At 36.7% G+C, this 24998-nt stretch overlaps 1 protein-coding gene across 3 annotated transcripts in view; it reads right to left on the reverse strand.

Annotated features, from left to right (window-relative positions):
* LOC121370499 overlaps window positions 1–24998 on the reverse strand; it is an 87836-nt gene that overhangs the window by 33872 nt on the left and 28966 nt on the right. For 2 of the 3 annotated variants that reach the window (XM_041495774.1, XM_041495773.1), the window contains exons 3-5: window positions 24329–24541; window positions 20794–20909; window positions 1509–1979 (exon numbers count right to left, since the gene is read on the reverse strand). In XM_041495774.1, coding sequence (XP_041351708.1) covers window positions 1509–1979; window positions 20794–20909; window positions 24329–24541 — 800 coding nt within the window. Of the gene's footprint in view, window positions 1–1508; window positions 1980–18088; window positions 18478–20793; window positions 20910–24328; window positions 24542–24998 lie in introns of those variants that run through there. The other variant, XM_041495775.1, reaches the window with a different exon arrangement.

The following is a 24998-nucleotide window of genomic DNA, read 5'->3' on the forward strand; positions in this document are numbered from 1 at the left end:
TGCATGTGCTCACGCAAAATAAGTTTCAAGTGGGTGAAAAACTGCTTGCCTCATTACACATTGATAATCGCTACTTTATTTTACTCAAAATTACTCTAAATTTTACACTGGGAGCAATTGCTCTCCTACATAATTTCAGGAGAGCAGTTTATTGCTCACCAATGATTTTCAAAATATAACCTTAAAAAATATCCATTTTAATGACACCGACAGACTGCCTCAAAATATAAGCTCTAAAAATATCCATTTTAATGACACCGACAGACTGCCTCTGGGATTTCTACAGTCTTTTTTTTTTTTTTTTTTAAAGAGACAAAAAGAAGATTATCAAGCCACAAAATATCCAATTGCTAGATATAAATATAATGACTGAATGTAATTGGGTAGCCTAGGGTTTCAGTTCTGCAAGATCATTTCTGAAATCAAAAAACACACAAAAGAACAAACAAGACAAAAGAAAACCATAAACAGAATCAATGTAGTACTAATGGTATGGTAGTTAGATATAAACATCAAAAGACTAAATTACATTAGCATCATGTTAGAAACTAAGTATTAGTGTTTTAAATGAGGGGCTTTGTGTTAGTAAACAGAACTGGTCAGAGGTCTGGGTGAAGAACTAAAATGTTTAAACAATCCAAAAACATTTTCACTGTTATTTATTTATACATTATATAAAGAATAAAAAAGGAAATAAATATTTAACTCCACCACAGCACATTTTAAACTATAATAGTTTATCATATGTGATTATTGTAACATTTGGTTCAGACAATGAAAATGGAAACCTGTATCAACACAAAGTCTAATGCTGATCAGCAACAAAATATTTTGTAAAAACCAAATAATAAATTTATGTCATAATCAAAATTAATATTAACCATACTGTTTTTCCTCCTTTAACCATGTAATGGCACATGCATAATAGGAGTCAATGAAATTCAAGCACAAAACCCATGACCAATTCCAATCTGTACCAACTAGCTCAAAGAACATGCTAATTATATACTTACGTTTTCCTTGAAAAGAAGAGTCAGACTTTTTAGAATGGGGTAAAGAACAAAGTTTAGAACTGCCCTCCACCACAATGTCACCTAAGTGCTTTCCCACAACCTCACTACCATTCTGACTAGAATGTGACCCACATTCCTCATGGTCAGAACTGTCCCGTTCCAGTGCCCGTCTGCTTGCCATGTCAAGTAGACGTATCTTAGTCCGAGGTGAAGCTGTTCTTGTTGAGGTCAGGCTCACACTGGAGGCATCCGATTTCCCAGAAGAAGTCCGCTGCACGGTCGCTTGCTTACATTCTTGCTGCACTTTTGATTCAACTATGGGTGTCAAAACAGTTATGGGCATTGAGGAAATGTTAGCTGTGTGCAAAAATTGTTCCTCTTTCTCATTCTTTAAAGAAGAACCATTTTCTTTGGCAGAAGGTGTGGTGGTGGTGGTGGTGCTATTGCTCAACAAAGATTGGTGCTCAGAAAGGTTACAAGATGTTGAATACTCACAACCGTCATCACCTGCCAGAGAGTGGCCATTTTCTAGAATCGACGGTACGCTAGTCTCAACCACAACATTCTTTTTGGGAATTCTAGGTGAATTGGGAATTCTGGGTGAATCTGTCATGCTTTCTGTTTCTGAAGATACTTGCTGTTTGGGCAAACTGTTACCATGTTCAGACAGTGCTACAGAGCTGTGGATGGATGCTGCTTTGGTCATCTCCACGGGTCTCTCGTCATCAGAAGAATCAGTGTCGGAATCCACTCGCCGTCTGCAGGAAATGTGCTGAACACTGACCTCTGAATCAGGCACGTCTGCTTTCCCCGATTTGAAAGAACTGAACAGGTGAGACAGCCGCATCTTGTCCGATTCCTGTGGGGAGGTAATTCTGTCGAGGTTGTCTCTACTCGAGATGGCAGAACTCGATTTTGAAATGCCGGCGCCACCATCAACATTGTCGTCAGTCCTTGCAATATTTCCTACAACACAAATAATTCTTAATCAGACATTATGTTAGTGATGTTATAAATGAAGATTTTGTGGATCCATGAGAAATATATACTGCATATATTAGTATGTTAAAACACCTTAAAATCTATACTAAATCTACTAAAAAACAAAACCACTCAAATATTAAACCCAAATGGTTTAAACTGAATATCTACAACCCGCTAACAATGTGTCGCCTACTAATTGTTGCCACCTTTCCTTCTCAATATTTCCAAACTGTTGTGCTAAAAAAACACCAAAATATGTTGCCCCCAAATTCGGGGGAAAGTCCTGTATGTAATTACAGAAACTTGAGTTAACTTGAGATTTGTGAGAACAAAATGCAATCATGACATCAGTTTTTCCAAAATCTACTGCACCCAAACTCCAACCCTACATGTTAGCTGAGCCATAGCACCACACTTATCATCTGAATTCCACAGAAATTCAATAGCATACATGTACATTCAAGTACAACTTTTATCACATCTTTTTTTTTTAATCATCATATCATATATTGATTCTGTATTACTTTTGAAATTAAAAAATTGAGAGACCTTTGAGGAAAACAGTTTCCCCAAAGGATGATGTCGAAGGCTATTAATATACAATGGATATACTGCCATCAGAAATAAGTACAGTTGTGTCTAGTCAAAGATTAAAAGGCCAGACTTCATGAATATAAATTATATACATAATTCAATATTCCAGCTAACTCACATAATAACTGTTTCATAATAAAGAGTATAAAAACTTTTAGTTATGGGCTGTTCCACACAAAGGTACAAGTTGTTGTTTTTTCTATACGTACTAGCCACGACTTGTTTTTAATAAAACCAAATAACACTTGTTTCTGAAAACCACAGATGCATGAAAAGTGACACTTCTCAAAATAATTAGTGTGGAAATGCAGTTTATTCAAACAAGTGACACTACTTTGCACCAACCGGATCGAATTTAGGGGGAGTATAGAGTTACCGAAAGTCTGCAGTGAGCAATGAAACTAATATTGTAAAAGACCTACAAGGCATGATAAAATAATCATTATGGTGCCTCCTGTGTCCCAGGCATATCATAAAATAATCATTTGGTGCCTCCCATGTCCCAGGTATATGATAAAATAATCATTTGGTGCCTCCCATGTCCCAGGCATATGATAAAATAATCATTATGGTGCCTCCTGTGTCCTAGGCATATGATAAAATAATCATTATGTTGTCTCCTGTGTCCCAGGTATATGATAAAATAATCATTATGGTGCCTCCTGTGTCCCAGGTATATGATAAAATAATCATTATGGTGCCTCCTGTGTCCCAGGTATATGATAAAACAATCATATGGTGCCTCCTGTGTCCCAGGTATATTATAAAATAATCATTATGTTGCCTCTTGTGTCCCAGGTATATGATAAAATAATCATTATTGTCCCTCCTGTGTCCCAGGTATATGATAAAATAATCATTATGGTGCCTCCTGTGTCCCATAAAAGCAAGTTTATTGCCATCAAGTTATCATCTATTCTTGGGTGCAAGAGAAACTGATTAATTGTATCTCTTTTCAGCCCTCTGTATTTACTAATTAATTCAGTAAGCAGATTCCGTGTATTTACTAATTCAGTAAGCAGATTGCACGACTTTTAGTGAGTGTTAAGAAGTTGTGATGCATGTGAAGTGCAGAGGCACTCACTGCAAATTCAATAACAAGATGTAATCATCGGCTTAGTATGGACAAGAAACACTAGACACCATAATCGCCATTATTTGACAGGAATATGTAATGAGACCGAACACACTGCAAATCTTCAGGTGTCAGACACAATGTAATTCCAATGCACAGCCCATAGCTTGAGTTGATGAACTTGCTACTGCCACATGGCTTTTATTCAGACGGGGCGTACCATGTAACTCAATGGCAGGGTGGTCATCTGAGGAAAGTTAAAAGTTTGTTTTATTTAACGACTTCACTAGAGTACATAGATTTATTAATCCAGGGCTTCTAGAATTTTTATAAAATCCACTAGCCATGGGATCAGTGACTAAAAACATGTACTAGCCACGATTAAAAATTCACTAAGTTAATACAATTTTACTAAATAATAGTAAAAATTGGATATGTCACCTAAAGAGAAAGATATAGCTTAAAACACTAACATTGGGGGTGGGGGTGGGGGTGCGGTTAAGGATATCCATATTTACAAAATAAGACTTAACTGCAACATTTTACACATTTTTTTCACTAGCCATCAGGCATGGCAATATTAGTTATCTACTAGCCCGGCATTGAATATCACAAGCCATGGAAGTGGGGCTACCTTAATCTAGAAGCCCTGTAATCATTAGCTATTTGGATCAAACACCTTCAATGTACTAGGGACGTTTTCCTGTCCTGGTGATTTACTAGTACATCAAAGGTCAAGCTGTGTATTTTCTGTTTATCATCTCTAAATGGGAAAACACACGACTAATGTTTAGACAGGGTGTACCATGTAACTCAATGGCAGGGTGGTCATCTGAGGAAAGTTAAAAGTTTGTTTTGTTTAATACTCCACTACAGAACATTAATTTATTAATCATTGGCTGTTGGATGTCAAACATTAAGTAATTCTGACATAAAGTCTTAGAGAGGAAAAAAGTTAATTTGGTTTATTTAATGACACCACTGGAGCACATTGATTAATTAATCATAAGCGTTTGGTAATTCTGACACATGGTCATCAGAGGAAACCCACTACATTTTTTCTAATACAGAAAGGGATCTTTTATATGCACTTCCCCACAGAAAGCAAAGCACATACCATGGCCATTGACCAGCTGTCGTGTCTTAGAGAGGAAACATTTTTCCATTAGTAACAGCATCCCACAGACAGGATACCACATACCCGGTACTACAGCCTTTGATATATCAGTCGTGGTTCACTGGCTGGAACAAGAAATAGCCCTTGAGCTGGTCCCACCAAAGGGGCACCATGTAGCTCAGTGGTAGGGTGCTCCACTGAGGTGCAATTAGTTTCAGGATCAAACACCTTCAATGTACTAGGGACATTTTCCTGCCCCCACTGGTGCCCCATGTACTAGTACATCAAAGATCAAGCTGTTGGTTTCCTGCTTATCATCTCTAGATGGGAAAACACAGGTAAAAGATCCCCTAACATTTGCCAGAAATACGTCAATACTATAAGCAGAACAGTCAATGACTATTAATTTTCAAGGTAACAAGAGATTGGATGATGATAAACACTAAGGCCATAGTCAGAAAAAGTTTTTTTCATCTGCACCTGCTACAGCATAAATTATCGGTCTTCTGCCAAATTTGATTGCATTGCTGACGGACATAAATGTGTGGAAGCAGGGACAGACAGGTCTGTTCACACTAACTGATTTCAATACAATCAAATTTGACAGACCATGGATAACATGTATGGAAGAAGTATTGATGCTAAAAAAAAGATAAATCTGATTGTGGGCTTAGACATGTAGCTCGACTCAGTTTAGTTAGCCTACATAATGTGTCACTGGTTTTATATAGTACTAAAATGACTATATAGTACCTACATAATCTTTTTTTAATGATAAGTAATTACATGAGGTATAGGAGCCAATTTACTATAGGAATAACAGAATGTCATACAATTTTGACTGAAATGTGTGCCGATGAATATACAAAGTATTTCTTTCTTTTTGAATTTACATTCGGAATCTGGAACAGACAGCATCAAAATGAGGCAGATTTCAAATCGAAATACACTAAGTGTCACTGGATGGGACTATGAGATAATTGTGCCAGTTTACACAAATTCTCATGACACAGATACTAGCTTTGACAGAGTCCAGTTTATAATTATATGCATATGGATTATGTTTTGATTAAAAAAAAAAAATAATAATAATAAAATAAAATAAAAATTATATATATATATATATATATATATATATATATATATATTTAGGAGTTATGAAACACAGCTTTAGATTAATATACTTAAAGCTCAACATTTTAGAGGTTTTGTGGTAAAATGTTTTGGGCACAGGGTTTAAGTTGATTTTCGGTGCAATCGAAAGCCTTGGACAGAAATACATGCAAGATGGTGTCTAACTGAAGTTTTCACATTGAATTCAAGAAATGCCAACATAAGTTATTTTCATGCTTACATTTAATTACAGTTCAAGCATATTGTCCTGGGCACACACCTCAGTTACCTGTACCGACCCATCCAGGACAGTGGGTTAGTGGTTAGTGAAAGAGAAATAAGTGTAGTGGCCTTATATTTGCAGTAATTGTTATGCAGTCATCCTGGTAACAGATGTTAATTGACTGTAAATTAAGTGATACCGTCAGTGTATTACAAAACAAATGGTTAAATCTATAGTGTCTGGACATATAAACTATCATCATTTCCTATATATATTGATTTCAATAATACCAGCAAGGATGTGAAAGCTGAATATCTAGACCAGATAATAATGACTGTTTAAAAGTTGCAGACCACTTTGAAAATGGACACTAACTTTCGTTATTTAGAAACTTGTAAGTTTAGAACATCTGAATAAAGTTACATCACTGGCAGACAGGATGTTATATTATTTTATTTTTTTTAAATTGGGGGGGGGGGGGGTGCAACCCACACTGTATGTATAAATGTATGTATGTATGATTTTATAAAATTTAATAGTTTTTTTTAAAAACTTGATTGGGGGGAGGCATATGGTCCCCATGGCCCACCCCTACCTATGCCACTGGTTACAATAGTGGAAATGGAAAAATATCCTCTAAAAATAGACTGGAGCTCATCTCCATAACCATAAAATGTTTCACAGTACTTCAAATAGTTTGTTTTGTTTAACAACACCACTAGAGCACACTGATTTAGTAATCATCGGCTACTGGATGTCAAATGTTAGGTTACTCTGACATAGTCGTAGAGAGGAAACCCGCTACATTTTTTTTTCATTAGTAGCAAGGGATCTTTTATATACACCATCCAACAAGCAGGAAAGCACATACCACAGCCTTTGATATACCAGTTGTGGTGTACTGGCTGGAACGAGAAATAGGCCCACCAACGAGGATCAATCCCAAACCGACCGCGCATCAAGCGAGCGCTCAACCACTGGGCTACATCCCGCCCCTCACAGTACTTTAAAGAAAGACATGTTTTATTTAACGACGCACTCAACACATTTTATTTACGGTTATATGGCGTCAGACATATGGTTCAGGACCACACAGATTTTGAGAGGAAACCCGCTGTCGCCACTACATGGGCTACTCTTCCGATTGGCAGCAAGGGATCTTTTATTTGCGCTTCCCACAGGCAGGATAGCACAAACCATGGCCTTTGTTGAACCAGTTATGGATCACTGGTCGGTGCAAGTGGTTTACACCTACCCATTGAGCCTTGTGGAGCACTCACTCAGGGTTTGGAGTCGGTATCTGGATTAAAAATCCCATGCCTCGACTGGGATCCGAACCCAGTACCTACCAGCCTGTAGACTGATGGCCTGCCACGACGCCACCGAGGCCGGTCACAGTACTTTAAGGTCTTAACAATATAACATATGTGGTATTCAGTTTAAAATAGGCTTCAGCTATGTTCCAAAGCAACCTATCAATATATTATGTTAATAAGATGAAAATGTAGTATTTATACATTATTATTACCTTGATTACCAGGTAGATAATTTAATCAATGAGTGACTACATTACAGTACCAAATTTTCAATGTGCAAAATCAAAGTATGAGCTGAATATTTCTCCTGAAATGGTACTATATACACAATGTATGTGAGTAATCACATGAAGTTATTTTCTCAAATGAAAGTTGCATAATTATTTTAAAATATAACTAATTTGTTAATTAAATCATGTATGGTACTACCAGATTGAATGTATATTCTTTTTTTTATCTACAATAATGTTGTTAACAAAACATTTATAATTTGCTAAAGCCTTAATAATGCTGTAAGCACGCACTAATGGTTTTCTTACATATATATAAAAAAAAAAAAAAAAACAACAACATTAAATAAACATCAGAACTCACCAGCACAACATAATAAAGCAGCTAGCATCATGTGTAGTGTTGTATAATATGTGCACCACTGAACAAATTTCCACAAACAAATTTCCACAAACAAATTTCCACAAGTAGACAAATTTCAATCAAAAAAAAAAGTCACAAAATTAAAGTAATGAAATGCATGTCTGTGTATATGCTGAATAACAATAGAAGGATATTCCCCAGATGCAACAATACACCAGCTACAAGTCACCGACTGCAAAAGTTAGTAACCAAATTAAGCTTATACCAGTGAGAGTGCTAACAATCTCTTCAGACAGAGGTGTGACCTAATTGGCCACAATGAAATGGGATTTATGATGCAAGCAGTGGAGCAGAAAGTTAACAGCAATGGACAATACAGTGTAGACGTGTATCATATATACAGATAACATGCAAGTATGTCTTGTGCAGTGGAGTCTAACTAGTGTCCAGTACAGGTAACTGAAAGGTTTTGGTTTGTTTAATGACAACACTAGAGCACATTGATTTATTAATCATCGACTATTGGATGTCAAACATTTGGTAATTTTGACATACAGTCTCAGAGAGGAAAGCACCTACATTTTTCCATTGGTAGCAAGGAATCTTTTATGCGCACCATCCCACAGACAGGATAGCACATACCACAGCCTTTGATATACCAGTCGTGGTGCACTGGCTGGATGAGAAATAGCCTAATGGGCCCACTGACAGGGATCGAAAGAAAGAAAGAATTTTTTTATTTAACGACGCACTCAGCGCATTTTATTTATAGTTATACGGTGTCAGACATATGGTTATGGACCACACAGATATTGAGAGAGGAAACGTGCTGTCGCCACTTCATGGGCTACTCTTTTCGATTAGCAGCAAAGGATCTTTTATATGCACCATCCCACAGACAGGGTAGTACAGACCACAGACTTTGATATACCAGTCGTGATACACTGGTTGGAACGAGAAATAGCCCAATGATCCCAGACCAACCTCACATCAAGTGAGCGCTGTACCACAGCGGCTACATCCTGTTACCTTATGGTAACAATTAATTTTAAGCCAAGCCAAGCCAAGAAAGGAAAGGAAGGTTTGTTTCACAAGATGTTCGGCACATTTTAAAGCTATATGACTGCATGTATATGTGAAAATTGTTTTTTTTAAAATTTAACAACGCACTCAACACATTTTATTTATGGTTATATGGCATCAGACATATGGTTAAGGACCACACAGATGTTCAGAGAGAAACCCACTGTTACCACTTCATGGGATACTTTTATCGATTAGCAGCAAGGGTTCTTTTATATGCACCATCCCACAGACAGGGTAGTACATACCACGGCCTTTGATATACCAGTCGTGGTGCACTGGCTGGAATGAGAAATAGTCCAATGGGCCCACCCAATGGGAAACCTCAAATTTTTTTCAATCAACATCAGTGGATCTTTTATACACACTTTTCCAAACAGGACAGCACATACTACAGCCTTTGATACAGCAGTCGTGGAGCACCAGCTTAAAAATGTTCTGAAGTAAACACATACATGTACTTCTTTCTCTTCCATCCTAGGATAGGAACCCATCTTTTAAACTCGATGGGCGAGTGTCATCGTGTCATAGAGTTCACCAACGCATGTAATGAAACTTTGGATACAGCTTGCCACTCCATCAGCCAGTAATGAGCAAGTTGTCAAAGTCTGGCATCACCACAGGCCATTACACTGGCTCTGAACCATGGGGTACCAAAGGAAATCATACACATATTCATCAGTTGTCAACTGTATTTCTACTAAGTACACAGACTGCGCAGAATTTCAGCTATGAATGCCACACTATCAAACCATACAAATTAGTTCGACCCAAGAATATATCAATAGTTGTTTATCTGTCAGACTGGAGAATTTTCATTAGAAAAAGGATACATCAGTTTTAATTTAAAAACCCCATTTGGAATGATTTACAAAAAGCACAAAATGAGAACCTTCTTCAATATTATGTGTAAAGTGTAGGCATATTAAATGACATTCGTATCACATATTACATGATAATTAACATGATTATATTCAAATGATTGAAGTATATTATGATAAAACAATGTTCAAGGAATGAATGAATATTTGTTTAACAACACCTCAGCACATTTTAAACTGTGGCTATTTGGTGTCTAACATATGGTTATTTCAATTAAAATGTTAACATTTGATTAATAAAGCGATGAAATTGAATACCTAATATAGGCTACTTCTACCAATAAAGCAGTAATTAATTTTTTATATGTATGTTGCCATAGAGAGAACAGCACATAGCATGGCCTTTGATATACCAGTTGTAGAGCATGATTGGGATGTTCTTTTCTGGAGGTTTTTTTGCTTTGTTTTGACACCTCTACAGCACATTGGACCACCAATCATCAACCATTGGATGTCAAACATTTGGTAATTGTGGCATAGTTTTAGAGAGAAAACCTACTACATTTTTTTCATTAGTAGCAAGGGGTCTTTTATATGCACCATCCCACAAACAGGATAGTACATACTTGTACTATGGCCTTTGATATATCAGCCGTGGTGCACCGACTGGATCAAGAAATAGATATACGGGCCCACTGATAGGAATCGATCCTAAACTGCTGCACATCAAGCAAGCACTTTACCACTGGGTTACATCACACCCAGAAATGTTTAGTCTTATATATAGATCAGCAACTTACCATGGACTTGGTATATTTGTGTAGCCTACTGGAAAGTATTCCCCCAAAAGAAACACAACAAGGCTGGGAAGGGTTCGAGGGTTTATTCTCTCGATCACACCATACGCGTGGTTCTTCGCTGTGGGCGATGAACCGTATAGGATGATAACACTATTACATGTACGTGGGCTTCACCCTGTAAGTGCCAAAAGGAAGTCTGAAGATAACGAAAGGCTCAGGAAAAGGAAAAGGCAACTGCAAGTCGTAAGTATATAACGTGTTGTGTCACTGTCTACACTCAGCGCTGCACGGACCTGACTCACGACCACGTGACACCAAATACACATAACCATTGGATAGTATCAACCAATGGCTCGTCCCTAGCCAGTATGACGAGAAACAACCATAAAAGGCTTTGTCTAATGCACCAATACGATATTCTCAATGCAGATTGAGAATATCCTATAATAAAATAAATTGAATCCTAAAATAAATATTAATAGTAATAGATAAAATATGTTATTTATATACAAACGGCCAAATATTTAGTCCCCGTTACATTTGCATACAAAAACAGGCTGGATTGGAAAATAACACAAAGGATACACCAAGGAAGGGGAATTGATCCTACAGCCTACTGCTGTACACAGCCTGACTCATCATGCTACGATTCGGTTCAGTTACAGCAAACAATATGTCTCAAAGATTGACCTAACAGCTCGATACGTATCAACATCTGTTGCCAGTGTAATTGTTTTTACTGCAATCGATTCCTACTGGAAACAAAATACAGCTACAAACAAATGTATATGGTATAGTTCTTTTTTTTTTCTTTTTTTTTTTTAACTTTTTAATTTTCACCCAGCGAGAACACTGGTTACCTGTCAGTGCTTGCTCCAAATTTAATGATAATCTCTAAAGAAGTTAAATGAATGAATGAATGAATGGATTCATTCATTCATGAATGAATGAATGAATTAATTAATTAATGTTTAATGACACCCAAACACATCGGCTATTGGACATCATAAAAGAAGCTAAATGTTTCTGATGCCCATCTGTACCAGTTGCAAGTATTGGGCACTAAAGAAATGGTGTTTTGGGAAACATGCTTAAAACAAATGAATTGCTGGACTGATTGCCCTCTGATTTATTTTATTATTATACAGTTTTAAAAATATGATGCCTCTTAGAGTGCTTTCTCCATTTATGATAAGTTGTTAGCTCAATCCTAACTATTCCAATCAGTCGTATATCAAGTTAAAGTTTGTTTTGTTTAACGACACCACTAGAGCACATTGATTTATTAATCATCGGCAAACATTTGGTAATTCTGATATACAGCCAGGAAACTGGCCACATTTTTCATTAGTAGCAAGGGATCTTTTATATGTACTATCCCACAGACAGGACAGCACATACCAGCCTTTGGTAAACCAGTCATGGTGCACTGGCTGGAAAAAGAATTAACACAATGGGCCCACTGGCAGAGATCAATCCTAAAGTGACTGCACATAAGGTGAACGTTTTACCACTGGGGTATGTCCCGCCCCTATCAAGATGACTGATAACTATCACTGACTTCTCTCTCACTAACCAATACCTTTTCTAGTAGAGAGCCTATCTGACATACCATGATCACTACCACTGACTTCTCTCTCACTAACCAATACCTTTTCTAGTAGAGAGCCTATCTGACATACCATGATCACTACCACTGACTTCTCTCTCACTAACCAATACCTTTTCTAGTAGAGAGCCTATCTGACATACCATGATCACTACCACTGACTTCTCTCTCACTAACCAATACCTTTTCTAGTAGAGAGCCTATCTGACATACCATGATCACTACCACTGACTTCTCTCTCACTAACCATACCTTTTCTAGTAGAGAGCCTATCTGACATACCATGATCACTACCACTGACTTCTCTCTCACTAACCATACCTTTTCTAGTAGAGAGCCTATCTGACATACCATGATCACTACCACTGACTTCTCTCTCACTAACCATACCTTTTCTAGTAGAGAGCCTATCTGACATACCATGATCACTACCACTGACTTCTCTCTCACTAACCATACCTTTTCTAGTAGAGAGCCTATCTGACATACCATGATCACTACCACTGACTTCTCTCTCACTAACCATACCTTTTCTAGTAGAGAGCCTATCTGACATACCATGATCACTACCACTGACTTCTCTCTCACTAACCAATACCTTTTCTAGTAGAGAGCCTATCTGACATACCATGATCACTACCACTGACTTCTCTCTCACTAACCATATCTTTTCTAGTAGAGAGCCTATCTGACATACCATGATCACTACCACTGACTTCTCTCTCACTAACCATACCTTTTCTAGTAGAGAGCCTTACTGACATATTAAGATCACTATGTATCGACTTCTGTCTGACTAAACAATACCTTTTCTAGTAGACAGCCTTACTGACATATTAAGATCACTATGTATCGACTTCTGTCTCACTAACCAATACCTTTTCTAGTAGACAGCCTTACTGACATTAAGATCACTATGTATCGACTTCTGTCTCACTAACCACTACCTTTTCTAGTAGATAGCCTATCTCACATATTAAGATCTCTACTACTGACTTCTCTCACTAACCAATACCTTTTCTAGTAGATAGCCTATCTGACATATCAAGATCTCTACTATTTGACTCATCTCACTAACCACTACCTTTTCCAGTAGATAGCCTATCTGACATATCAAGATCTCTACCATTGACTGCTCTCTCACTAACCACTACCTTTTCTAGTAGATAGCCTATTCGACATATCAAGATCTCTACTACTGACTTCTATCTCACTAACTAATACCTTTTCTAGTAGATAGCCTGACATATCAAGATCTCTACTACTGACTTCTTTCTCACTAACCAATACCTTTTCTAGTAGATAGCCTATCTGACATATCGAGATCTCTACCACTGATTTCTCTCTCACTAACCAATACCTTTTCCAGTAGATAGCCTTACTGACATATCAAGATCTCTACTACTGACTTCTCTCTCACTAACCAATACCTTTTCCAGTAGATAGTCATACTGACATATCATGATCACTATGTATTGACATCTCTCTCACTAACCAATACCTTTTCTAGTAGATAGTCATACTGACATATCATGATCACTATGCATGTATCGACTTTTCTCTGAGTAAACAACAGACAGTCCAGATAGCTTGAACCGTAACTTTGTACCAGTAAAAAAAATATCTCTCTAGCCAGTGCACCAAGACTGGTATATCAAAGGCTGTGGTATGTGCTATCCTGTGTATGAATGGAAAAATGTAGATTTTCTCTCTAAGACTACATGTCAAAATTACCTTTTTTTTTTACATCCAATAGCCAGTGACTAATAAACCAACATGCTCTAGTAGTGTTGTTTAACAAAACAAACTTTAAGTAGAAAAATATTTATTTAAAATGAAACTATATTGTGAAGTATGAAACATTCTGTAGTTTTATGGAAAATGTATACATAAAAGGTTCTGTAGTTTCAATGAAAAGGCAGAAACAAAATGTTGCGTGCTTTCAATGAAACTACGTAAATCCACATGCAGATTACTTTCCATGCATGTCAGCGTACATGAAAAGGGAAAATCCATACTTATTCACAAGAGATGTCTTGTACTAACATCCACTGTGATGAATGGATTACAGCTAGTGTGTGTATTGGTATTCTCCAGGCTAATTTACACTAATGGCCAATCAATGAATGATCATCAGTCCTAAAACTAAAACCCAACTGAAGGCATTTATTTCCTCCAACCGGAAGCACAAAGCTATTATTTCTTAAGGATATCAAACACATTCTTTTTGAAAGATAACTTCTGTTACCAATTTCTTTCTTCAGCATCTTAAAAACAGCTATATGTAAAAACAGCTATATGTAAAAACAGCTATATGTAAAAACAGCTATATGTATAACCAGGGATAACCTTCATTATAACCCCAAGGCATTTGTTTTATTTTTGTATTGTGTTTTTGTCCATTATACTCTACACACATTAAAAATAATATTATACATCTTGCAGGATATTGATTTTCAATTTCCATCTAACAGTTGTGGTAGGTTAATGATATTTATATTAAAGTTGTGGGGTTTGTTATGGAGTTGTTTTTTTTACAAATAATATCCTATAGGAATGAAGCAATGTCCTATTTCACTTCTCCCTTCATTCTTTAAAGGGGGTGTGTGTAAAAAGGCAACAAGAAATCCACAGAATTAAATGTCTTGCCTATTGTACTTTAACATTTTCAGTGCAATGTGATGGATATTCGTAGGTGCAACTACATGTATAAACCAAGTTTCACTAACCTAGGACTTACAGTCATAAACAAATCTAAATGCAAAACTTTAACACAAACGTTGACACCATCATCACTGCCACTGCTACTGCCTCAGTCAGAAATATAATAGCTATATCTTGCCTTTTTACTTCATAAAAAAAACTATTAAAAATACACAAGAGCTTTAAATATATATTAACATAATATTATTTTACAATTTCTATGCCTATTGAGTTTACATATTTATTCATTATGAGAAAGTCTGTATAAAACTAATAAAACGTATGCTTCAACATTCAGTAGTTCATTTTACATTCAGTGCCAGATGCTGGTATGGTCTGGATTGGCCTACCCTAGACCTTGTCACATGGTTTAGTGGCATCTGAGTGTCACCTCAAAGACTCAGATAATTGGGTGTTAATAATTATTACCTATATAAAGGTGTTCAATCTTTGCTTTTTTCAAGTTGTTCACCATTCATCCACAACCGTCTACAAAACAAGGGGCACCTGTTTTTTTGTACCGGCCTCGGTGGCATCGTGGTAGGCCATCGGTCTACAGGCTGGTAGGTACTGGATTTGGATCCCAGTCGAGGCATGGGATTTTTAATACAGATACCGACTCCAAACCCTGAGCGAGTGCTCCGCAAGGCTCAATGGGTAGGTGTAAACCACTTGCACCGACCAGTGATCCATAACTGGTTCAACAAAAGCCATGGTTTGTGCTATCCTGCCTGTGGGAAGCGCAAATAAAAGATCCCTTGCTGCTAATCGGAAGAGTAGCCCATATAGTGGCGACAGCGGGTTTCCTCTCAAAATCTGTGAGGTCTTTAACCATATGTCTGACGCTATTTACCGTAAATAAAATGTGTTGAATGCGTCGTTAAATAAAACATTTCTTTCTTTCTGTTTTTTTGCAAGGTGACATCCATTTCACCATAGTGATTATGATATGGAAATATCAGGCTGGTCAAAACAAAAGTTTTTTACAACTTTGCTCGGTTACATGAGACCTGCTCTTAATGTCATTCCTGGGTGTAAGATATATAATTACACAAACTGGGGATCTACGAATTAAAATAAAAATTAAAAACAGAAACAAAACTTCAACAGACAACGATAGTCTCAAGTCACCCTATCATTAATCATTTGGCTAAATCATCTTTATTAAGTTTAGTTGTTATGATAATGACATTGATAAACCCTAAGGGAGTGCAAGAGATAAGTCAGGTGGAGCAAAATGTGTGTTGGACATATACAGAATATGATAATCATGTATGTGTAATGAAATATAAAATTCTGTTTGGATTTTCTTTCTCAATATGACTTGAATAAAAATGTTTTCGAATCAAACAATAAAATGTCTTTAAAATATATTCTTCATTCACTGAGAGAGATAAAACACACCAGAGAGATACATTTCTTGTTCAATAAATACACAGTTTGAATATACTACTAAAGTGGTATTTTGATAAAGTTGAGGAACATTTTGAATGGCTCTGAATATATATCTCACCTCAAGGTAACAGAGCCATTACTTGTCAAGCTTATTCCATTCAGATGAACAATAATATTGATGAACAAAGTAAGCCATTGTCTCAGTCTTATTACTATGAAACTTCTCAAAACTGGACCCTCTGTACACCAGAATTTCCCTCAAAACCGGACCCTCTGTACACCAGAATTCCCTCAAAACCGGACCCTCTGTACACCAGAATTCGCTCAAAACTGGACCCTCTGTACACCAGAATTCCCTCAAAACCAAACGTTTTTCATGGTCCTTTTTGCAATATCTTTGCAGGAGAGAACCTCTCTAAACCAGATACCTCATAAAACCAGACCTTTTACTTGATCCGAAGGTGTCCAGTTTAGAGGAGTTTCACTGTATTAGTCATCAATGTTTCACATCATGAACTGCTGTCTGAAATTAATTTTCTGAATCTTTATTAAAAAATGTCCTTGAGGGCTTTAATTTTAAGTCTTTTAGATTTATCTTTCTCGACTTACTTTTTGCGTTTAGTTAGTCATAGAAATTTTAAAATATACAATTTGGAATCAAAATTGTGGTAGGCAGCAAGATTTTCAGAAGTGATAATATAAATCTTATGTTTTTATCCACATTTGTCTCAAATCTTCCACATTGCTGTTAAAAACATTTCACTAAAAATCAAATTTTGAGACTAACTGTTTTTCAGTTTATAGCATTTACTTCCATTTTGAAATGTGGGGGTTTCAAGCCTCGTTTATAAAGAACTTTAAAAAACATATCAACTAGCCACGCTGGTGGGATGGGTTCTAGCACCACCATTTTAAAAGGCAGATCAAAACCAGGTCCAGTGTAATTGGGGGTTTTTAAAAAAAAAATGATATATTTTCTACTAAAGATTGACTTTACTCTTTTCAATTAGCAGCAAGGGATCTTTTATATGCACCATCCCACAAACAAGGTAGTACATACCACAGCCTTTGATATACCAGTCGTGGTGCACTGGCTGGAATGAGAAATAGCCCAATGGGCCCACCGACGGGGATCAATCCCACACCGACCGCGCATTGAGCGAGCACTGTACCACTGGGTTACGCCTCGCCCTACTAGTACCAATTCATAAAATTACCTATCTTTCGCTGCTTATGAATTCTGTCTTCACCCCTGTATTAAGATGAGATTTGATCTATACAATTTGATGCTAATTTGCTAAGAAACTTTTTAATTTATACATTTTTTTGGTTAAAAATGTTATGGGAGTTGCTATGGGTTTAAAACTTAATTACATATTTTTATATGAGTTTTAACATTTTATTGATAATAGAGTTAAGATACCAATTCATCAGTTCACGTTTGATGTAAATGAACTATAAAATAAACTTAAGGTTACTAAAAATCAGTTTGCATCGCTCTTCCTTTTTATATCAATTTACACTGTATTTAATATAATTCTCACCTTTACTTAAAACCCAAAGACTTTATAATGAAAACTGATACCGCATCAGTGAATACAATACAATACAAAAAACCAAGAACAGCACATTTGTTACAGCTTGTTACCTGCAGCTTCATGCATCCTCACTGTAACCTCAATAACTAGCATTCGAAATCGTTCCAACATCATGTCATCTGTGCTATACAAAAAATTTGTTTAAAATCTCAACTGGAACAGAATGTGAATTTTCACACCGCCGAAACTGTACGTGGTACCGACCAGTTCAGACACTCAGCATGCAAATGATGATAACCGGCTCATTCTTCACTTGTCAGTCACAAGACGCTGATCAGTTTTTCAGGATCTGGCATTACTTCCAGAACAGTGCACCACAGCCTCCAGAGAACGATTCCAAAGTGTCATGTTATATCACCTTTGATTGGTCAAACACCATCGGTTGACAGAAGGAAGTGAAGGAACGGCACAGTGGAGAAACAGTCCAGTACTAATGAACAGTGCCAGCTGCCATATTTATGGCGACAAGTATAAATGCCGGGGTAATGAAAGCATTTAGCCTGTTCTTTATTCACGGCACATTCTGGCAGCAACATGGTGAAATATTAATCAATGAGATAATGTGTAGTGTGTTGGTACCATGGAAGCCATTATTCTGGGAATATCCCAATAGCTGCTTGGTTTACACTGTACTGGTTCTACCAATCAATAATTTGTGTCTGCTTTAGCTTAATTGGAATGACTGCATCTCCCCGTCAAGACTTAAATGGCTCTAATACACTTACAACAAATTATTCCAAGATAAACACACTAATCTTGATGTTTATTAAACATATTTCTCAAGGCAAAATGCTGGCAAGCTTGTATAAATAATTAATAATTGATGCAAAATAACTGTCTTAAAGTAAGAGAAAGGGAAAACAGGTGATTCTTCATTTATTTACAGTAAACAAGATTTAGAAAGAAGATATTATAAGCATTTAATATCTAAAATAAATGTATCAGGTGCTAACTTAAGAACAAAACACAATGACTAACATGGCATCAGCAATAGAGCATAACCAAGCACATGTGCAGAGGGGAGTTGGGGTAGAAGCACCCCTGCTCCAATATTTTTTTTATTTCAATATATTTTCCAGACACCCATCACTTGCCACAGTCTAGACCCCAACCCCTACACCATTTCCTGCATACTTGCCTGATAACGTTGTCAATTTCCCTCTTTGGACAAAGAAACAAATTAGAAATATCAATACTCTGGTCAAATTGGTATCTGACATGGCTAAGCCACAATGCATAATAATACGATTGAGGCGCTTGTGCTTAAATATAAAGCAAGTTATAGCAGTCATGTTTTATTTAGTTTTCTGCTGACCATGCATATGTTTTATGATATGAATCAATCTTTAAAAGAAAATGTTCCAAATTTACAAAGCCTGTTTTTGTCTTACACACGTACACATACAATTACAATTACAATGCTTAAACACGTTTAAGAAAAACAGGCTTTGTAAATTCGGCCCAATATTTTTTTAAATGCATTGCAAAAAAAAATGCAATAATAATTTAAATGGACCCATCTCAAATTTGTTTTCACAATGACAATTTGCCTTTTTTTTTTACCAATTAGTGTTTTGTTTTTGTTTGCAGCTGCCATGTTATAGATGTTGATTTATTCTCACTAGAGATATACAACTAACAAAGACTAATTTAAACAGACATGAAATTACATATGGTGCACTTCCTTCCAATTTCCGACAGTAAAGTGGATTCTATTTTATGGACAAGACAAGACAAACATTTGCTTTTAGTGGCAAAGATTGTCTAGTTATGATTGGAAAAAGTTTATCTGATTGGGAATGCTCTTTGGGGATTGTGGAATAGACATCCGTCCTAAATTAATTGGAAACAATTTCAAGAAACAATAAAATCCAGAAATTAATCTGTACAAAACTAAACTTATTTCTTGATAAAAATCCTTTACTAAATAAGCTGCATTTGAATGCAAGCATGACTAGCCTTATTCTGTCACTGGTTTTAATAAATAAGTCTGGTTTGAAAATTGTGCATTCTAGGGAAAAAACAAAGGCTATCATTTTAAAAAAAATTAATTTTCATCACATGTTAATAAATATTGCATGTCATTTACAAAAACACATCCAATAAATACTGTACATATTTACATTTATTTTAATTGCGAAATTGACAAAATTAGAAAACGGCCCATCATACTGTTAAATAAAATCACTGAAATCAACTCAAATTATTATAAATATACTGATGGAAAGAAATAAAGGAACACATCAATTTGTAGACCAAATTTAATTCACTACTAGTGTAGTAATGTCTGTATTTCATACCAAGTTGTAATGTGGGATTGAATGTCTGTAGTGTTGAATGTGCTGCCTATATGTTCCCAGTTAACTTCTGACAATATCAATTGATTTTTGATGCAGTCATTATTTTGTGTTGCTATCTGTGTGATCCTTTATTTCTTTTCATCAGTATGCCAGTGGCAAGGGCTATGGGAGGTGTCTATTGCTTTGTTTCATAGTAGAAAGCAAAGAATTACAGGACCTCGGATTTCACAGAAACGATATTTCCATTACCGTGTTGGTAGCATGTTAGTAAAATCACGGAACAGAAATTTAGTTTTCCCATGATTATTATATAGAATACAACTATTCAATGAAAGTAAGATATATATAATTATATTTTAAAAACAGTTTCTGATGGGTTCCCATGATCACATGGTACAGAACCTAAAAAGTGTTTCCTATGAGTTATAAAGATGGATGCCTTTGTATGTACTCACTGTTGCTTGTAGACCGTCTAATGGAGGCTTTGATGACATCACCGCCAGAAGGCATATACCTTGGACATTTCTTTGTGGTACCGTAAATCCATTCCCCAGTCATCCACTTCAGCTGCCTGGAAATTCAAATATTTTATCCTGACTTAAAGTTAAAAACTAAACTAAACTTTTAAAAAAGTACCAGTGAGGTACATGATACACCAATAATGAGTTTGACAGAGAAGCACACACAGTAATGAATGTGTTATGTGTATGATTGAATTATAATTATGTCAAATGTTTGCAATGGGATGGATTAACAGTTTGTTTTGGATCAGCTACTGATGGTCCTGCACCCGTTGGAGAGGGGGGGGGGGGGGGGGAGGCATGTAGCCCAGTGGTAAAGCTTTGCTTGATGTGCGGGCGATCTGGGATCGATCCCTGTCGGTGGGCCCATTGGGCTATTTCTCACTCCAGCCAGTGCACCATGACTGATATATCAAAGGCTGTGGTATGTACTATCCTGTCTGTGGGATGGTGCATATAAAAGATCCCTTGCTGCTAATCGAAAAGAGTGGCCCATGAAGTGGCGACAGCAGGTTTCATCTTTCAATATCTGTGTGGTCCTTAACCATATGTCTGACGCCATATAACCATAAATAACATGTGTTGAGTGTGCGTCATTAAATAAAAAACATTTCCTTCCTTCCATTGGAGAAGGTGCTATCTAATTACTGATGTTATTGCTCTTTATTAGCAAGGGAACAGTTCTGTAGCATAGGTACCATGATGACACATTTATACTGGCAGAGGAACAGCTCATGTATGTAATGTTAACTTCTGGGAAAGTAAAACGTCTTGGCTTCTTCCAAGGCTTTCCTCTGATGTGCAGTAAGCTGTGAAAATTAGAGTCTCAGTGACTTAGTAATGATATGCGACATAGCATCCCTCTCAAGTTGTACTTGCATATGTTTGATGGTCCTGTATGAATTAGTAAGGAAGATATGTCACAGACAATGATTTCCTTCATGTGCAGTAATCTGTGAAAAGTATATTTAGGTCACAGTGAATTTCCATAGACGGTCAGGAGCCGGTTAGTTACACGTTAGTTAGCAACACCAGTGGTTAACAAAAAATGTTTAAACTAAAGAAGTAATATAAATAACAGTTGAACTGATGTTGAAACTTGATTTAGAACAACCATAGTATAGGTATCCATACATAACCAGATATAAAGTTAATTTTGTTAATTCAATCGCACCCAAATTGCACATGCCCGCTACCGATTTTGATCGGGCTGCTGGTGCTCCCATGCACTTGTAAGTGCAGGTGGTCCCCTCTCCCACCTCAACCCTTTTCCTGTCCTGGACAGAGGAGCTGGCCAAAGCTGTCAACTGCACCCAGGACAGGCATGTGCTACAACAGTTTGTTCTGAATGTGTACGTAAAACCCTATGACCAGACCTGACCTGACCTGGACATGTAGTGAAAATGCACTGGGTTATTTGAATTTATTTTGGTAGAACCGATAAATGAGTTTTAAAATTTTCAATCAGGTCAGGTCATGTCATTGGGCTTAATGTGCATATTCAGAACAAGCTGTTGCCATGTTGTCATGGCAAAAACAGCATGCTGTCATCTGCCTGTCATGGGCACGATTTACATCAGCTCCTTCATCCAAGACAGGAGAAAGTTTCAATTCTGAGAGGCTTGTACTTGTGCTGCTGCTACTACTTCTACTACTACAGATTCTACTTCCACTACTACTACTTCTACTGATTCTACTTCCACTACTACTACTTCTACTACTACTGATTCTACTTCCACTACTACTACTTCTACTACTACAGATTCTACTTCCACTACTACTACTTCTACTGATTCTACTTCCACTACTACTTCTACTGATTCTACTTCCACTACTACTACTTCTACTACTACTGATTCTACTTCCACTACTACTTCTACTGATTCTACTTCCACTACTACTACTTCTACTACTACTGATTCTACTTCCACTACTACTTCTACTGATTCTACTTCCACTACTACTTCTACTGATTCTACTTCCACTACTACTTCTACTGATTCTACTTCCACTACTACTACTTCTACTACTACTACTTCTACTTCCACTACTACTTCCAGGCCTCACGCGAGGTCAAATCATAGAGCGAAGTCACTTCTCTCTCAAACTTTAGACAGGGCAAAGTTTTTAACAACAGCGAGACTTGAATTTTTAATCCCAAAAATAAAATACGCAAAAAGAAATTATCTTAATACAGGTGCAACTTTTACAATCTGTATTTTATTTTATTTTTTAAATTATTTTTTTAGGCCTACCGTCTGTACTGCTAACTGAAGAATATGTTCTCTATAGGTTGTTTTTTTTAATCACCTTTCCACATGTCTCCTTCTTTAGAAATAATGAAATGTAATTGAAAAGCACTAATTTAACCGTTTAGAATTCATTCTCTCACAAGTTTGTCTTCTCATTTTATTTAATACCTACTCCATGCAGAGTATAGTCCTAGTAGATTAATCTACTACGGTCAAGCAATTAAATGCGTTCCACCGTCGCAGTTTTTTAATTAATACACTGTGGAGTTGGGTACTAGTATCGGTAAAGGTGTGAAAATTGCTTACCTGCTGCACCTTGTCACTGGGTTTTTTACAATATTTTTTTTTTTAAAGAATTTACAGTGGCTGCTTAACACTGTGAGTGCATATACATCAAACATCCGCTAGGACAGGTTTGCCTTTACTATTTATAATTTCTACATCTGTTTTGTATGTTGAATTTATTCATTATGACAAAGTCTACGTAAAACTGGTTAATTACTCCCCGCATTTTTTTCACGTCGAGGTCTGCTACTCTAAACAAGTATTTTTTTATTCAATATATTTTCCGGTGGAGCATAACCCAAACTCCTTAAAAATGCACTCTGTCATAGTCTAGATCCCCACCCATGTACAGTTTCAAGCACATTCGCCTGACAATACACTTCAACAGTCAGTAGCACGTGTAGGCCAACTATTAGTGCCAGACACGGGTGTTGTCTGAGCTAGACCATCTATGAGCCTGTCGCATGATTTTGTGGTGCCAGTCTCTCTTCAAACTCTTACTCTTCACACTTAATTATTATCTATGAATAGGTGTTCCTCGAGTTATTCACCATTCATCCATGATTGTGTCCACTGGAAGTGATGGCTATTTTTGAAACGGCGACACAGATTTCGCCTTACGATGAGTAGCATGGCCAAGTCAGGCTGGTCAGAGCGAAGTTTGGGCTTACTTCGCCCGGTTGCGTGAGCCCTGTACTTCCACTACTACTACTTCTACTACTACTGATTCTACTTCCACTACTACTACTTCCACTACTACTACTGATTCTACTTCTACTACTACTTCTACTACTGCTGATTCTACTTCTACTACTACTTCCACTACTACTACTTCTACTAATTCTACTTCCACTACTACTTCCACTGCTACTACCATTAGTTACTTCTAAACCTACAAAGCCTATTTAAAATGTTTAAAAAGTCTCACTCACATTTGTTTGTAACAGAGAGTGCAGAGCCATCCGCCAGACACCAGAGTTTCCCGACACATGTTGCAGATTTTGTACTTGCAGTGCGTACAAATCTCACCCGTGTCAAAGAAGAATCCAAACTGCTTTCTACAGCGTATACAGATCTTGTTAGAGTTGTCTTCACCACGAAGAATACTCTGTTTGCGTAGGTTATGAATCTCAATTTTAAGTTGTCTGAAAAAGTGAGTGCAAAAAGTTTTACAATCAGTTGTACAAAAGAAAGAGAAAACCATTCAAAAAAAGATCCACATATTACAGATAGTGTTTAGAATCATTTGTATTGAGAAGAAAGATCAAAAACATGTACAAATTATTATTAACACAATGAAACAGATTTTAGTAATAAAATTCTTATATCCTGATTAACCCACAACTGGATATATATGCCACACTGAAACACCAGATATTATTGAAAAGACAGTCTTGAAGGAATTGGGAGTTGGGTGAGGTGCCTGCATTTGTCCCTCCTACCCTCCTTACTTGATGGTGAAAATGTATGGCGTTGTTGTTTTTTCCAACTCCATATACACAAAGATAAAAATCTAGCTTGTGCCACCCACTACAGACTCCACCACTCCCTCAACTCCAAATTTTATTCCTATGGGTCTGAAAGAAGAGAAATATTTTTATC

Source organism: Gigantopelta aegis, chromosome 4 (genome assembly GCF_016097555.1).
Source record: "Gigantopelta aegis isolate Gae_Host chromosome 4, Gae_host_genome, whole genome shotgun sequence".
Taxonomy (NCBI): Eukaryota; Metazoa; Mollusca; class Gastropoda; order Neomphalida; family Peltospiridae; genus Gigantopelta; species Gigantopelta aegis.